An 18127-nucleotide genomic window follows, 5' to 3' on the forward strand; every position below is an offset into this window, starting at 1 on the left:
AAACATTTCCCAGTGTCATTTTAAAGTCGTCAAAGTGAAGTTATAAAATAAATCAGCTGCCCTTGAGAGAGACAATTGAAAAGTGGATTTACATGATTTAACCACCGAGTCACGACGCTCGCAGCTCTTTGAGCTAAATGCTAACGTTAGCATGTTCACCACGACAATATGGCGTTCGCCAAATTCCCCGTCTTACTTTAATGTGTTAGCATGCGAGCGCTTCACAGCTAGCGCTGAGCACAGAACAACGGAGGCCGATGGGAACCAAAGTATTGCGCAACATTACATTTGAACCCGGAGGTAATTATCAAAGTTGATGTGTTGACCTGACATGTCATGTGTCTTTAGTCAGAAGTAGAAGTGTGTGTGAGGATCAACATCACAACTACAAAGACGTATATAATCCAGAATATTCTCACTCACATCCTCATGAGCGACGTCAGTCTGGTCTCATCTGATTCTAAACCAATTAGACTTTGGTTTATGGTTCACACGCTGCACCTGCAGTTGTATAACTAGATGGCAACGTCACCGGAGCAGTTCCAGTAAACAGAAACATAACAAACTCAATCTAACTTGATTAACTGATCCTCTGAGGGAGGGTCAGGGCGTTCCACATGAACAGCGTGATGGAATGATGTATCGATAAATAATGACGCACACCGGGTCATCGATGAAGAAACATATTTATTTGATGAGAACGCCACATGCCAATAACTGTATAGTTATATTGTGCCAATAATACTGGAACATTATTTCTGTTGACTTATGATGCACTTATTTACGACTGAGGATATTTGTCTTTATGACTTTTTTGGGGAATACTTGTGTATCTATTTGTGTGTGTTTTAAAAACTTTTTTATACTGGATAGTTTGAATGCCAAAATGTGAAAAAATTACTAATCAAACAAATGTGAATAAATCAAAAGTCTCCATTAATAATGTGAAGCATGGGTTAAAATCATGTTTTAGGTCATCACTCATCACTACTAGGGGAATGATGCTCACTAATGGCTCTGTCGGTATAAAATAAACTCCATAATAATAATACTACTGCAAAGCCCCAAAGGGCTTTTTTTGTGGGGGGGGGACTATCACTGAGATAGTTAAGTCTCAAATATACCATTCAATGGAACATAATACAATAATAATATACATATATGCAAAGAATAGAGAGATGTCGATAGTTATTTCTTATATTTCGAATTGACTTGTTCACTCTCGCTCACTGGAGACAGTTTCTAACTCTTCCCTTTCATTTAAAGCTCACGTAAAGCTAAATATAAGCAGGTAACACTCGTTAACTACCGATGTATTATATTATATATACAGACACATTCTGTAACTTGTAACTACCTGGATTTACAGCTGAAGCCCTCCTAAAATAGGCCTAACGACTCTTTTTTTGTCCCATTAATTTTTTACAACTACTCTGGCCTAATAACTCTGTCCACAAGGTGGCGCTGGATCTCCTGGCCGGACCGGTGCGCCTCCTGTCTGTGCATTACGGTAAACATGGCGGCGCCGCTCGCGCTCTCCGCTCCTGAAACGCGCAGACATGGGGGGGTGTAACCGGGACCGGGAGGCACTCAAAGCAGCCCTGGGACCGGATTAACGTCTCCAACACCAACAAGTGGCGACGACGGAAGGAATCTCTCGCGTCACGAAACCTTAAACCCGCTCCACGTGCACACGAGCGCGCGCTGGTGAAACGACAGGCTGACGGCGAACACCTTTTCTTGGGACGCCAGTGGAGAAATCCACCGGAATGTTCCACCACACCGGAACAGCTGACCGCGGGACGCAGCGCGCAGCCTGACGGGATGTGGACGTTCCGAGGGGAGCGTCGGCCATGAGGTGTGTGCACATGAACAACCAGGTAACTGCGTCGCTCCTCCCGGTGGCCCGGTGGCCCGGTGGCGTTGGTGAGCTGCACAGGGCGTGTTTACCGGGGAGGGTTACGGGCTTTAGGAGCGGTCATCCCGGCTGGAGCTCCAGCCCCTCCTTGTTTAGCTGCTCTAGTGCGATGGTGTGATGTTTACATGCAGTCAGTGGCGCTGTCCTTGCACGGCTCTGGGTGAGGTGAACACTCGGTGATGCGTTCACGTGCTTTGCACTGGGGCATTCACACCATGCGAGGACATGAACTCTTAGTGCAGATAAAGGGCCTGATATGCAGCTTATTCAGCCCACTACAGCTGGGCAGGGTTCAACTGAAGCATCACATCAAGTATGTTGCAGCTGGAATACAAACACTCGTATATATATATATATATATATATATACAGTATGGATGATGAAGTGTGTTTCTCACTTGATCATGCAAGTGGAATATTACATAACCGTCTGGGTACCGGACAGTGTGGCCTCCAGTAAAGTTTCAGACCAACATGTTTAGACTTTTCAAAGGCTCACGCTCAAAAGAGACGCGTAGTGTTTTCATTGGGCTGCATATCATATCTCATTATAAAAAAATGCTTAAAATTGCTAAATTGATCACTTTTCTGTTTTCTCTGTTTTTGAAGTGAGACAGGTTGCCACAAGAGAGATGCTTAAGTTGAGAAATCCTCAACAGCTTTTCAGGTCAGTAAAATTAAATAGTACGTTCCTCATTTTGACCTGTGGACAACATTTTGTATAGTATTACATAATTTATTTAACTATATACCTCACTAAAAATAAATACATCACAAGTCAAAGTATATGCACAATAGTGCATTTCAAAGTAAAAGTATACTCATGGCCCCATTAATCAGAATCGGCATACACACCAGCCGCCAAGTCAAATTCTTCTTGTGTCTAACACCAACAACAATCAACAGTCAACATAGTGCAATAATTATAAATAATAAACATTATATTTACAATGTTTTAAAATAAAAGTGCACACACGAGTGTGCTGTAGACAAGGAGTGTGAGTTAAAGTGATATTTGTTATTAAATATTAATGGTGCTGGATGTCTCTGGATCATTAATACTAATGCATCCATGCAAGCGTGTTAATGTAGTTTACTCTATAACAATAAAACATCAATGTATGAAATAGAAATAAAAGTAGAAGCAGTTATAGATAACACCTTTAAATACTATAACTCCTCTGCGCTCGGAGGCTGTAGGTCCGGTCAGTCTGACATGGGGTCGACTGGGTGAAGGACGTGTGTATTATGGTCTGTCGGGTGACCCCGTGACCTCTTTGTTGTGAAGCTCCACGTCACAACGCGAACGGGCTTGTTTTGATACATTGTAGCTCAGACCGTCTTGACGTCCGCCAGCTGCGCTGTGATTGGTCGGCCCCGACAGGAGGGCGTGGCTTAGTCATAACAATGCATTCAAGGAGCACACGCGCCAAGAAATGTCCGCCGTCGTCGTGTAGCCGTCTTCCTCCCACATGTGTAACGCGGGCTCACCTGCGCAGGTAAACGCCGCCATTCATGGAAGTTTTCGCGGGTTTTCTGGGAGAAAAGAACCGTGATTGTGTACATGCAGCGGCTCCGGATGCGCGTGCTAGCTTAACGAGCGTTAGCGAGCTAACGGCGGCTAAACACAAACAAGCGGTCGGCTGGGAAAGAAAACAACAACAACAACAGTCGGTTGACAGTCAGCTCGCGGTGGTTTTATACCGGGGTTCGGTGAGAGGAGAACCGGAGGGCTGGAACTCCTCCCACCTCGGCTCTTCTCGTCGAGACCAGCAGAATAAAGTAAGCTCCGGTCTGTTGTTGCCCGACTCACGTGGCCTCACGTCAAACCTGTGCACACAAAGCTGCTCTGTGTGTGTGTGTGTGTGTGTGTGTGTGTGTGTGGGGGGGGTCGTCTCACGTTAACGTGCACCGGGGACCGTGCACGTGTCCCCAAAATGTGTTTTAGTACCGTGTTCTCGAGGCGTCTGCAGCCGGGCGAGTCTCGCTGCTCTCGGGACAAAGCGTTAGCATAGCCGCGCTAAAGTTAGCTTCGCTCCTTGTGTTCACCCGTTGATTATCCGGGCGGTACCGAACCGACTGTCACCGTGACACCGGGCGCGTGTGTCCGCGGCGGTGTGTGATCCGCGGTGTAACGGGGGAAGAGGCCCCCCCGCGGCGCAGGTCGGGTTATCCTCTTTGTTGTTGCTTTGTCTCCGGAGCACATGGCTCTCCTGTTTGTGTTCCGGGCTGCAGCGACCCCTCTTTACCCCGACGACCCGCGGCGTTACACCGGCGCGTGCACGGTGCACACACCGGAGGGACGTGTCGGTGCACGAGGACTCTTTGGCACAGCTTAAAATAAAACATGTAACTATGGGATTTATATAACTAAACTAAACTGACTCGAAATTGCATTAACTTTTCGACATCATCCTTTTTTCTTTCTTTTATAATTTGTGTTTTTCTAAAATGTAGTGACGTTTTCAAGTAAATTAATGAAGCAGGTTTAAACAATATATATCGATATCCACTTTCTACCATTGCCAATTGTGTTCTCTTTGTCATACCCTAAAATTATAAATGTAACTGGGATTTAAACTGAACTCACTAGAAATTCCATTCATTTTATATTCAAAAGGTTTATTTGACATCATCCTTTTTTATTTGTCTTTTATAATTGGTGTTTTTCTAAAATGCAGTGATGTTTTCAAGTAAATTAATGAAGCCGGTTTAAACAATATATATCGATATTCACTTTTTAACATTGCCAATTGTCGCGCGGTGCATGTGTACTCTGTCAAACCCTAAAACAAATTTAAATATGGGATTTGAACAACTGAACTGACGCATGTGACTTTCTGTTCAAAATTGCATTGAATTGGGTTCAAAAGGCCCAAATATTGATCACTTTAGTTCGACACCATGTTTTTTATTTGTCTTTTATATAATTTGTGTATTATAAAAAATAAAGATTGTTTTCAAGTAAATTAATAAAGCAGGTGTAAAAAAAAAAAACTTTAAAAACCCGCTGTCATAAAGAGCTCGATATCACTTTGAATGTGCCTACAGTTATTTCAATTTAGACCACTAATAAAATATAAGACGTTGAAATCCACATTTTACCTTAAAAAAAGCAGCTGCTCCTGTAAAATGTGACTCCACAAACAATCCAGATCTACTTTTTACATTTAACCCAGTTTAACTATAATTAATATAACTATATTATAATTTAATGTACTATTGGATTGTTTGAGATTAAACCTAAAGTGTAAAGTAGAGCTGTCACCAATATGTGGTCCAGATACCTTGAGTGCTCCTCAAAGGACCCATTTATTATTTTAACCCCCATTTTATTTGCACATAATGGTATAAATCAGTTCCAGGGGCGCATCTAATCCCATCGGGGGGAACCAGGCCTGAACGTCTGTATGGTTTTATACAGTGTGTAAAGATGTGACCTCAATGTTTCCCTGGCATCTTGAAGCTGGTTGTGATGTTGTCGTTGTGTGTTTGCAGGGTTAAGACGCCACATCAGAGGCCCGGTCCGAGCGCCCTCGCCGCTCCGCTCCCGTTCCCAGAGTGTGACCCGTCTGCACGCCGTCACCAATGCGACCATGGGAAGTAGCAGTAACTAGGCTGCCACCAACAGCCCCCTTAGACCCCCGGAGGTTCCTCGCAGAGCCGTGCAACATCCCGGTGCAGCTCAGGAGAAGGTAGGATTGTCTGGGATACTCGTTTTGTGTGTTCCATACAGACAAAAAAACTAGTGCTGTGAAAAATAACGCGTTAATTCAATTACAGGTTTAACTAGTTATTTATTTTTTTACGCATTTAACGCATGCGCAGAATGAGCTTCCAATCCGTCTGTTGTTGGTCGTCGGGACGAAAAAAAAGTCACTTGCAAAATGAGCTTCCAATCCACCACTTCAATCTGAACTCTGTCCGCTCTCATGCAGACGGTCTGTTCATCGGTAATGATCCTTCCGCAGGTTCACCTCCGGAAACCTTGTTACGACTTCTACTTCCTGTAGATCAGGGTCTCAACACGTCGATCGCGACCTGCCAGTCGATCGCGGCGTAGTGTCGGTAGATCGCATGACATTAAAGAGATTGGCCCGCCCCCTGACATGTTCTCTAGAGCACGTCTTTGTTCTTTTATGAAACTAAACGTCTGTTGTTGATCGTATCTCCACAGCAGCATGTCATTTCTGTCTCTTCGCGTTGCGTTAACACTTATCGATCTCCGTCTCACGCGCCACAGAGCTCCGTGCGCGCGCATCGGGACCGAGCAAAAAAAAAAGTCACCTGTCCACCTGTCCGGGCCGGTGAGGTTTCAGCTTTGCAGCGGTGTCCCCGCCGTCCCTTTCATCACGGCCCAGTTCATGAAGAAAACCCACACAGTCAGTTTGCCTCAGCAGCTGCTAGAGGAAGACTAGAGGCCTTTAGATTGTATCATGGTGGAGTTAATGGTTGACAAACAAGAGAAAAATGCTCTGTTTAACCTCCTGTTACCTTTACATTTACTAACATATTTTACCCTCGGGGTCAATTTGACCCCAGCAATTAAAACCTCCAGAAAATTATTAGAATTAATATTGCTTCCCAATTTTAAGTGTGAGGTACTTTATGTTTGTTTGTTGACTACCTAAATAGCCCTTTAAATAAATAAAAAAGTTGATATTTCTGATATGTTTGACACAGTGAAAAACAGCCTGGGGTCAAATTGACCCCAAAGAACACCGACATTAAACATTGAATGGGGTCAAATTGACCCGAAAGGTAACAGGAGGGTTAAACATTCTGTTTAGGATGAAGATGTATTAATGTTCCATATGGAAGAAAACTGCTAAATAACTGCTGAGTTGCAGCACCATTGTATAGAAGAATGTATAAATGTATATATCCGTCTTTTGTCATAAATCTCTATGTTCTCACAAAATATACCGAGAATATCGGTAATATGTGATTAATCATGATTAATCCACAAAAACCTGTGATTAATCCGATTAAAAATGTTAATCGTTTCACAGCCCTAAAAAAAACATGTTCATCAACCAGATAAATGAATCAAAAGTAAACTCAAAAAGAGGGACGTGCAGAAGGTATATCAAACGAGTCCGGAGCATTATCGGGCACCTCACAGCGAGCTCATCGAATACCACGGAGACAAACGCGTCTCCTCCTGGTCCACTTCGGACCAGGAGGAGAAAGAAGTGTTTGATTCTGCTCCAGAATGCTCGACTTTCTGAGGTTTTTTTTATAGATGTGAATCGAGAATAAACTCCCAACAAATTTGGACTGCTGCCCTTCCTCAGGAAGTAAAGCCCCTTTTTACTGTGGCTTTAAATTGTTATTCCAATAATATGAGAAATGTGCACCGTGTTTGATTTTAGATGTACGAGGCAGCGTTCACCCATTTATACACATTTACACACACATTTAAACACATTTATATACACATTTACACACACATTTAAACTCATTTATATACACATTTACACACGCATTTAAACACATTTATACACACATTTACACACACATTTAAACACATTTACACACACATTTAAACACCCATTTATACACATTTATATACACATTTACACACACATTTAAACACATTTATATACACATTTACACACACGTTTATATACACATTTACACACACATTTATACACACATTTATATACACATTTAAACACATTTATATACACATTTACACACGCATTTATATACACATTTACACACACATTTAAACACATTTATATACACATTTATACATACATACACACATTTATATACACATGTATACACACTTAAACATGTTTAGCAGCAAAACACCGACTCATTTAAATCAACATAGACAAATTAAAACTCAAAAGTATGACTTGCTCGTTTCCTCAAAGTTCTTTCAGATTCCAAAGGATAAAAATAGTAAACTAAAACACCTAAACACACTCAACACTTCATCCTGCTGACGATGCACTTTAATTACTACCATGTATATATGTTGTATTCCTCTGTATATTTAATGTTGTATTTTTATCTTTTACTGCTGCTCTAATGTGCACCTGCTGCTCTGACCCTGCAGTTTCCCCTCTGTGGGACTAATAAAGGAATATCCAATCTAAAACATATAAACGGTGTTTATTAAGAGTGTGCTGGTAATAAATGGTCAATTACGTGCACTACACTTGTATAGCACTACCCTCGTCTCACTGGTCTCACTGTATGGGATGTGTTTCCTCAGCCCACCAGTGAGGCGCCAGTGGGGGAGACGCGACCGGCCGGCGGCGGCGGCGCTGCCTCTGATCCAGGATGAGAACTTCCACCACCTGCTGTTCGCCCAGCACCACCAGCCGGTCCCTTTAGATGAGTCCAGACAGTACGACCGCACCAGCACACCGCCTCGCATGCTCCACCTGCCCCCGCAGAGCCCCATCATGGTGGATCTACACGACCAGGTAGCTGAACCACAGCAATACACCAGGGAAGAGGGCACAACTGCCCTTGTGAAATATCGTGTTGCCCCTGATATGATGAGGAGAGGCAAACAATGCCCCCGTGACTTCCTCTAATAATTATGATAATTTAATGAACTTGTCAAAAACATCGTCGCCTATATGACCCGGTCCAGAATCTATTCTTAGACTACTGCCTATTAGTCGTATTAATGCCATTTTCATGACAATTGCTCATATGCTATAAGTATATTTAGTATTTTTGAACAAAGTTTAAAAAGTGCCCCCAATTTCTTTTTAAATGCCCCCATAAAAAATATTTACATGTTCCAACCCTGAACACACGTATTTATTACAATGATAAATGCAGGGTGTTGTGTAATAGTACACGCGGTCATAGAAACCCTGGAAAAGTAAAGAAATTAAAAAATATATATATTTCCAGGCCTGGAAAAGTTCTCGAAGGAAAAAAATCATTAAAGTTTTGAAAAAGTCATGTACATTTTTTATATTCATAAGTTAATTTACGCTGTTTGATTAAAGGAATACACATGTATATTTATTCTTTTAATCACACTATTGTCTCATTCATTAAAGGTTTATACTCGTGTATACAAAATGTTTGGTTCTGTAAATTTGGTTTATTTTGGTTTAAAGTCATGGAAAGGTCATGGCTTCAGTTCCCGACATGCTTATAACATGCTTATAACATGTCCTGTAAATATATTGGTCAACATAAGTCCCCCCCCCCCATTTCTTTCTTCCTAAAGATGCACCCGGGATCCGTTCCGATATCGTACACCGTCACCACGGTGACGACCCACGGCTTCCCCATCCACGCCGGCGGGCCGCCCCTCCCGGGGTGCGGCGCTCAGCAGCTCCCAGCATGCTCGGTAATGTTCAGCGGACAGCTCTCTCTGCTCTGCTGCCTTCCTCCTCCTGTGAGTTTGAAAAGGAAGAGCCCAGAAACATGTCCGTGTAGCACGCCATAGCCGCCATGCACGCCGTCGCCGTTCATGACTAACACGTGTCTGCTGGTGTTGCTGTGCAGGGTTAAAGGGGTTTAATATTTACATTAGAAACTGTGACGCTACATTAAACATAATTATAATGTGTCGTGAAATAATATTTGGTCTTGTGCCAGTGCTTAGGTGCTGTGGTGTTTTTAATGTCACGCATCACTACATGCTTATAACATGCTTTCATTATCATGGCCTTATGTAAGGAGCACATTTGCTTTATTTAAGTGTAATTTAGATTATAACATCGGTTGGAGCTATTTATTTTGTATTTGTAAAGCAATATTGTTTATTCATTGCTTATTACCTTCGCATTGATCGCCGTGTATTTATTTATTTGTATGCGTGTTATTCGCATAAGTAAAAAAGCATTAAACCGAATCGCATGAAATTTGGTGGGATGATTGGTTATTATCCGGGGACCATTTGATTAGATTTTGGGATCGATCGGGTCAAAGGTCATGGTCAAGGTCATGAAAAGGTCAACATCTTCTTTTTACCATAGCGCGGTCAATTTCTATCCAATTGGCATGCAAATAATGCCAAAATGTTCATAATTCAATGCCCAATCTTGTGATATGCGAAGGTATGCGCTCTACCGAGTGCCCATTCTAGTTTAGGTTATATTTTGATTTGTTAGAAGAGCCAACTTCTTATGTTAGTTTTAGTTTAGTTCATTGTGATTGTTGTTTTAAATGTATTTAGTTTTAGGGTTCACTGATTGGGTAACACTGGGCACCTGTGGTTATATGTAGAGGGGGGGAGGCACAGGACCAGCATGCACCTGGGTGGCCGATGTTTTTTTTTACCAGCATCAGCAAAGAGAGGAAGTGTCAGCGTTTTGTTGTTTTCTTTTTGTTTGTTTAGGAAATAAATTATCACAATCATAACGTACCAAAATGGACATTACTTTATTTTTGGCTGCGTCAACTCCGAAACCCCCCGCGGTGCGTCAGTGGCCATTTAATTTATAGTTTTATTTGATTTCTAAGGATAAATGGCCACTACAACATCCATAAAATGAAGGGGACAAATATCTGTATTCATTTAAATCTGTGTATTTATTTAAATATCTGTGTGCCCCTGTGTTCTCTCTCCGTGTGCAGCTCATCCAGGCGTGTACCATGCAGCACATGCCCGTGTCTTACCAAGCCTTCCCACCGCTGATCTCCAGCGAACATTTTGTATTGCACCCGCCCCCCTCGGTCCCGCCGCCGCCGCCGCCGCACCTTACTCCGTTGAGCCAGTTCGTCCCTTTACAGCCTCAGCACCCACGCATGGTGAGCGGTCCACGGCGATGAACACACAGGTCAAGTGACATGTGACCTGTGTTTCATTTATTTGCATACATGCACTACAGTTCAGAAGTTTAGGGTCACCCAGAAAAATTTGGTGTTTGCCATGAAAACTCTCACCTTTATTCATCAAATGAATATAAAATCTAGTCAAGACGTTGACGAGGTTATAAATAATGATTTTTATTGTAAATATTAATGTAGTTCTTCTTGTGGCTCAAAGGAAGGCCAGTTTTATAGCTTCTCTCAGCAGCATAACTGTTTTCAGCTGCACTCACATAAAAAGGGTTTTAAGGGTTTTCTACCCCTCCGCTAGTCTTCTAAGGCTATAACACAATGTACCACGAGAACCCTGGAGATGGGCCTCTACACACCTCTGTAGAGACTTCATTAAACACCAGAGAACAGTCATGTACACATTAACCATGTAGAGAGTCATGATTCATTCATGTTATCTTCATTGTTTTGAAAAATAAGGACGTTTCTATTGTGCGTGTGTTGTGTCTAAAAGTCTGCCCCCCCCCAGCCTCTACAGAGGGTAGACAATGAAGTTGACCTTCGGGGGGACCAGCACCCGTTGGGGACCTTCTCTTACCCTCCAGCCCATCGCCCACCAGCGCTGCCTCCTCCTCTGCCGCTGCAGTATCTTCCTCAAGAGCCTCTGCACCAGGAGCTTCCCTTTGGCGTGGTGAGACCCTCCGGAGGTCCTGTTCTCACCTTTGTGTCGACTCCACCTGTGTCCGAGTCTCACTCTTGCGTCTCTGCGTGTTTCCCCCTCAGCCATATCCCCACATGCTGCCCCGGAGAGTGAGCGGACAGAGATACCGGTTGCAGCAGCCGCTCCCCCCTCCTCCCCCCCCTCCGTCCTACTACCCAGGCTTCCTGCCGTACTTCCTGTAAGTACGATGAGATTAGATTAGATATTCCTTTATTAGTCCCACAGTGAGGAAATTGCAGGTGCACAGCAGCGGGTGCACATTAGAGCATTAATAAAAGATACAATAACAATATTAAATATAAAGAGGAATACAAAATATATGTATATACAAGATAGTGATTAAAGTGAATAGTCAGCAGGTTAAAGTGTCCAGGTTGAAGTGTTGAGTGTGTAAGTGTGTTGGGGATGTATGCAGTGTGTTGTGCAGCCTGACAGCAGCTGATCACCTTTCTTAAAGAAATTGAAGAAAAATATCCCGTGCTTTTATTTTGAAGGTTTCAAATTAAATGGATTTACGTTATAATATTAGAGGAATTCTCTTGTGTACAATATTTCTACACTCAAATAAACAAATGCAAAGAGTTATTTAACAACATGTTTAAGTAGTTTATATATTTATATGTGGATGTGACCCTCGGTGATAATGAGTTTGACTCCCCTGTGCTTGAGTGTCATTATAATTATTATTATTATTATTAATTAATTAACCCCGTTTGTGAAGTTTTAATCTTGTGGTTATTTACTTGCATGTAAACTAAGAAGTGGCCTCAGCAGTCGACTACCCCACTGAATACTTTACATCCTGGTTACTGCGCCTCTCCTCTTCAGCCCGGGGGTCGGCCCGGTTCCCCCTCAGAGCTCCACGGCCCGGTTCCCCCTCAGGGCTCCACGGCCCGGTTCCCCCTCAGAGCTCCACGGCCCGGTTCCCCCTCAGAGCTCCACGGCCCCGTTCCCCCTCAGGGCTCCACGGCCCGGTTCCCCCTCAGGGCTCCACGGCCCGGTTCCCCCTCAGAGCTCCACGGCCCGGTTCCCCCTCAGAGCTCCACGGCCCGGTTCCCCCTCAGAGCTCCACGGCCCGGTTCCCTCTCAGAGCTCCATGGCCCCATTCCCCCTCAGAGCTCCACGGCCCGGTTCCCCCTCAGGGCTCCACGGCCCGGTTCCCCCTCAGGGCTCCACGGCCCGGTTCCCCCTCATAGCTCCACGGCCCCGTTCCCCCTCAGGGCTCCACGGCCCGGTTCCCCCTCAGGGCTCCACGGCCAGGTTCCCCCTCAGAGCTCCACGGCCCGGTTCCCCCTCAGGGCTCCACGGCCCGGTTCCCCCTCAGAGCTCCACGGCCCGGTTCCCCCTCAGAGCTCCACGGCCCCGTTCCCCCTCAGGGCTCCACGGCCCCGTTCCCCCTCAGAGCTCCACGGCCCGGTTCCCCCTCAGAGCTCCACGGCCCGGTTCCCCCTCAGGGCTCCACGGCCCGGTTCCCCCTCAGAGCTCCACGGCCCCGTTCCCCCTCAGGGCTCCACGGCCCGGTTCCCCCTCAGAGCTCCACGGGGCGCTGAAGTCGTGTTAACGCGGTGCACGCCGTGCTCCTCTCTCCTCAGCTCGATGCTTCCTGTGCCTCCGACGGCCGTGGGCCCGGCCATCAGCCTGGACCTGGACGTGGACGACGTGGAGATGGAGAACTATGAGGCGAGTTCCCTTCTGGCCGCCATTGTTTTAGACACTACTGCTCTATTTTAGTCTTTATCTTTGCACCTTTTAGTGTAGATTTAATTCCCCGATTTAAGTCGATGAGTTCCTTTTTCTTTAGATTATATAGATTCATATCGATGCTCCACTGCATTGACTGAAATATTAATGTAATGTAGCCCAGGCAAAACAATAATATTGTATTTTAAGGCCGACTTATTTCACGTAAGATTTCATCTGATGAAATGCAAAAAATTGGAATTCTGACCTAGTGTTACAATAAAGTTATTCATTTTAATTTATGCATTCTCAAAGCTATAAATAGCACAAATCATATTTAAGGAGCATTTTCCCTCTTTTTTAAAACACGTTTTTACTCGATGCTGTCTCCACGGCATGGCTTTTACACCCCCCCCCCACATCTTGTCCGTGCAGGCGTTGCTGAACCTGGCGGAGCGGTTGGGGGAAGCTAAACCTCGAGGACTCTCTAAAGCCGACATCGAGCAACTTCCGTCCTACAGATTCAACTCTGAGAATCGTCTCTCTGAGCAGACGCTGTAAGCCTTGTGGTCCGATCGGCTGCCTCCTCTTCCTCTTCCTCACCTGTTCATAACTCCTTTCCGTCTCCTCCCCAGGTGTGTCGTGTGCTTTAGTGACTTCGAGTGCCGGCAGCTACTTCGTGTTTTACCGTGTAACCACGAGTTCCACGCCAAGTGTGTGGACAAATGGTTGAAGGTGAGTTCACGACAGGTTTGATCATTCAAATATGACATCGTGTTCTCATAGTTTTACATTAATATCTGTACGTACACTACCAATCAAAGGTTTGGTGTTGTCCATGAAAACTCACTTTTATATTTATCAAATGAAAATAAAATGAATATAAAATCTACTCCAGACGTTGAGGAGGTTATAAATAATGATTTTTATAGTAAATATTAATGTAGTTCTTCTTGTTCTCAAAGGAAGGCCAGTTTTATAGCTTCTCTCGACAGCATAACTGTTTTCAGCTGCGCTCACATCAAAAGGGTTTTCTACCCCTCCGCTAGTCTTCTAAGGCGATAACACAATGTACCACTAGAACCCTGGAGATGGGCCTCTACACACCTCTGTAGAGACTTCACTAACGCCAGAGAATAGTCATCTACACATTAACTATGGAGAGAGAGTATTTAGGATTCAGTTAATGTTATCTTCATTTAAAAATAAGGAAGTTTCTAAGTGACCCCAAACTGTTGAACAGTAGTGTGCATTCATTTTTAATGTTTACACTTCCAGACCAATCGCACGTGTCCCATCTGCCGAGCCGACGCCTCTGAGGTCCAGCGGGAGGCGGAGTGAGACGTCTCTCGAGTGCTGAGCTGGAAAGCTGCACATTACCCAGAAACTCTGGGGCCACCTGCCACCTGACCTGCGTCCACCACAACGTCCTCCAGCTGCCCCCCCCACCACTCCTGCCCCTTCCACCACAGCGGGCCCGTCCCAGGACGGTTCTCCAGGGCCCGTCGGACCTCTGCTGTGCATCGCCGTCCACGTCTCATGAAACCCACTGCCTACCGCAGCCTATAGCCAGAGTTCTGGGAGCACCGGCCAGTTCTTTCTCTGCTGCCCCCCCCCCCCCCCCTCGTTGCAGATTCCAAAGATTTCCCCCTACAATGCATTATTTGCTGCTTTTGTTTACAGGGTTTCATTTTAGGGTTTTTTTCCGTGTGGATTTGGTCGTGGGGTTCATTGAAAAGAGGGAAAGTCCTGCATTGGAGGCGGTGAGTCGGAGGAGGAAGAGGAGGAGGACGAGAGGCTGGACACCTTTTGTGCAATTAGCAGAAAAATAATAGGAGGACATGGGGGGGGGGGGCGACGCCCGGCCATCATAGATGCATGTTTGTGTAGATGTCGGGCAATGTGACTTTGTTAATAATGTATGTTCTGCAATAATGTATTGATCCTTTTAACAGTTTGACCCTTTTTTAAAATTTGTTTTTTTGATTTTTTTGCTAATTCTCTTGTGACTGACTTGCTGTGGTTGAAGAGCGGATGAAGATTCCGCTACGCCCCATTTAGTTTTATGGACTGCGAGTGATGGGGGGGGGGGGGACACGTGACTCCGGGGTCTCTTTTGACCCCCGACCCGACCATCCTCTCCGAAACACGGAGCTGTTAAAAAAAAAAAAAACAGTCGCGGATTAATGGACCGCATCTTCTTTTTTTTTTGAGGTCATCTGGCATAACTGCACAAGTGCTACACCCCCCACACGGTCAGCATTGTTCCTCTGGCGAGTGTGTATGTGTGTGTACATATAGTGTGTATGCGTGTCCTGTGGGCGGAGCCAATGCATTGTGTAACCACTGGATCCACGGCAGCATGCTGGGATTTCTTTTTTTGCATGAACTGTTGATTCAGACGAGCAATATTTTAATCGAGCGTTGCCACCAAAATTAAGAAAAAATGGAGAGACTGATGAGCGAAAAAAAAGAAGAAAAAATAAACGCTCGCTGTTTCTGAGAGCGCTGTGAAGGAAGCACGTGCCCCCCCCCTTCGTCCGGAGGCCGATGCCATAACACTCCGTGCAGACAGCAATATGTGCAGCGAGAGGCGAGTTTTAAATGAACTTTTGTTCCCCCCCCACCTCCTTTTCTTTTTTTTTTTAAGGAAATTTTGAGCCAAGATCCAGATTATAGCCTCCTGGTCCAAGATTTCAGATCTGCCTTCGTACGACCCCGACAAGCACAAAACTATTATTACTACTCCTGAAAACACTTTGTCATTTCCACTTTGGTTTTTTTAAAGTATGCTGTAGGACAAAAAAGAAGAAACAAAAGCAGAAGAAGAAAAGAAAATGTTGATATATTTGTTTTATCTTCTAGAAAGAAATGCGTTGAAGGAAGCGGTGAGAGCACGAACACGTTGTCGTGATGTCTGAGTTCTAGCGTCTTCGTCAGCTCGCGTGTCTCTGTGACGAAGACGAGCAACTTTATGTTTGGAGTCCGCGTGAAAGCTTTGAGAAAACGTCTGAAGACAGAAGAATGTCTAAAAGCCGCTGTCCCTCCACCCCGGAGCCGATGTTCGGCGGCGCGGACGCTCTGTCGGCTTCGACTTCACGCAAAATAACACGGGATGCGTTTTTTTTCGGGTAAAAAAAGCAACAAGTGGATTCCTTGAATTCACTCATCTCCTAACTGCCCCACTAAGCACTAACCGGCAGGTGTGACCTTTTTGCTTGTAGGTGTAAAGGGATGTTGTCCTTTCTTTCGTGTGTGTGTTCCACCTTCAAGAGAGAAAAAAAGAAGCCATTGAATGAGTTATAACCCCACAGCTTTGAGAATTTAACCTACGTGTACATATCTTCTTTTTTTCCCGCTGCCATATATTGTAAGTTAAAAAGAAGGAAAAAAATAGAACTCACTCAGGGCCTCTCGGTATATAAACTTAAAGGAGAACAGTCCATTTCTAATGGAAAGGTCGCCATGAAAAGTATATCTTGATTTTATTTAGTGGTGGTCGTTTTGTTTTATTTCTTTCCTCGCACCACAAATAATTTAATGTAATCGATTATAATATTCAGTTTAGTTGGAAACGGTAGATATTACATAATTTAAAGACAGGCATGCAAGAAAAATAAGATCAGTAAATATGTTATTAATATTCTCTGAAAAGAGGCGGACGTGCACTGCACCTCATTACAAGTGCACACGCTCGTCCTTCTGCTCAGACCACATGTTTTCTAACACTATCCTACCTAATTCTCTCCTAAATCTACTTCAGAGGTGTTTTGCATGACATTTTAAAAATAATAAGTTAAAGGAGTTTGTTCCGGTGGAGGATATCTCCGATTCTGGTGGAGACTTATTGAACGGTGCACAACATGCATGCTTGTCAACCGGATCCCGAATGGTTTTGAGCTCTCTTTTGGGTCCCGGAGTTTTTTTTTTGGATCGTACCGCTCAGCTGATAACTGCCATGCATTGTTACTGCACACGTTTTGTAATGGAACCGAATGACTACAAGATTTTATCTTATCGCGCTAACTTTCATTTGATAGATGGTCCTCAAATCCAGAATTGTCGCGCGCGTCGTGTTTCTGTTTCTCGCCCCGGCGACTGAAGATGACTTGCTCTGAAACTACTGTAGTTAATCAAAAAGCCATAGTGACCCGGTGCTAGATGTTCTGCTTTTAGCTATGAAGACATGCAATAGTTTGTCATGAATCCCATGTATTCTTCCAGCATGTTATACTAATACCCCTGAACAATGTCGGTGAAGATCAATATAGTTTTAAGGGATTACAAATGAATAATGTCATACTTATTTCAGTGTATTGTACCTGCCGATCAGGCTCTTGCTCTGTGTATCAATATCTTAACATGTATTGTTCACATATACATACCTTAATTGATGTTTAATATTAACACTTGTTTTTTGGAATTAATATTTAATTGACAATATGCGGCTCTACCCGAATAGATTTTTTTTTTAAAAAGAAAAAAAAGAGACAACCCCCCCGGTGACGTTGAACTGAGAATAGAGTCTTGTAGTCTTTCTGTTTAAAGAGTTATTAAATAATCTCACAGCTTGTGTGGTGCAAAAAATGATTTGTTTCCGATAAGCATCTAAAAAACCTTTATTTAGGATTTGTTTGCTCCGTAGATGCCATGTATTGTTTACCAATGACTTGCTGTGGTGGGATAGTGGTTGGCTGTTGTTACACTCCCTGGCCTGTAGGGGGCCTCGCCTGGACACCAGACTACCCACCTGCCATAGAGCCAGGGTCACGTGATCTGTGATAGGAAGATATGTTTTGCTTTGGTACTTGCACATTTACAGTTACCTCATGTTTTCCATGTTTGTATTGGGGGGGGAGAAACAACTAATATATATTATATATAGGAAATGGTTCTTATTAATGTTATACTTTTTCATTCCATTGGAATCATATTGTTTGTAGCATTTAACATACCTAGTTAGTGTATTATATAGACATCTGTATACTGTTTGAAATTTTTAAGATTTGTACTTTTTTTAAATGAAAGTTGCTAGTTATGCTTTACCAAGTAGTGCAA

The 18127-nt window shown here is 43.9% G+C and overlaps 1 protein-coding gene across 8 annotated transcripts; it reads left to right on the forward strand.

The window, feature by feature from the left end:
• The first annotated feature begins 1252 nt into the window (after nt 1–1252).
• rnf44 (ring finger protein 44) lies at nt 1253–15313 on the forward strand. Of its 8 annotated transcripts, none has more exons than XM_056439598.1 (12): nt 1253–1880; nt 2527–2584; nt 5416–5612; nt 8147–8360; nt 9128–9298; nt 10483–10656; nt 11198–11359; nt 11452–11567; nt 12982–13069; nt 13505–13626; nt 13705–13804; nt 14348–15313. In XM_056439598.1, the coding sequence occupies exons 3-12, from the start codon at nt 5506–5508 to the stop codon at nt 14408–14410; spliced, it is 1317 nt and encodes a 438-aa protein (XP_056295573.1). In that variant the 5' UTR covers nt 1253–1880; nt 2527–2584; nt 5416–5505; the 3' UTR covers nt 14411–15313. The 8 variants fall into 8 exon arrangements, with proteins under 8 accessions (XP_056295573.1, XP_056295575.1, XP_056295574.1 ...); XM_056439600.1 differs by having other exon boundaries at nt 1253–1858; XM_056439601.1 differs by lacking the exons at nt 1253–1880; nt 2527–2584 and adding exons at nt 3040–3416; nt 4153–4266.
• The last annotated feature ends 2814 nt before the right edge of the window (nt 15314–18127 follow it).

This window comes from Pseudoliparis swirei, chromosome 19 (genome assembly GCF_029220125.1).
Source record: "Pseudoliparis swirei isolate HS2019 ecotype Mariana Trench chromosome 19, NWPU_hadal_v1, whole genome shotgun sequence".
Classification (NCBI taxonomy): Eukaryota; Metazoa; Chordata; class Actinopteri; order Perciformes; family Liparidae; genus Pseudoliparis; species Pseudoliparis swirei.

Excerpts from the sequence above, each read along its gene's own strand:
- rnf44 (XM_056439598.1), top strand. The coding sequence starts at position 5,506 with ATGCGACCATGGGAAGTAGCAGTAACTAGGCTGCCACCAACAGCCCCC. Across the intron at positions 8,361-9,127 it reads TGGTGGATCTACACGACCAG|ATGCACCCGGGATCCGTTCC; the intron begins GTAGCTGAACCA and ends TTCTTCCTAAAG. Across the intron at positions 10,657-11,197 it reads AGCCTCAGCACCCACGCATG|CCTCTACAGAGGGTAGACAA; the intron begins GTGAGCGGTCCA and ends GCCCCCCCCCAG.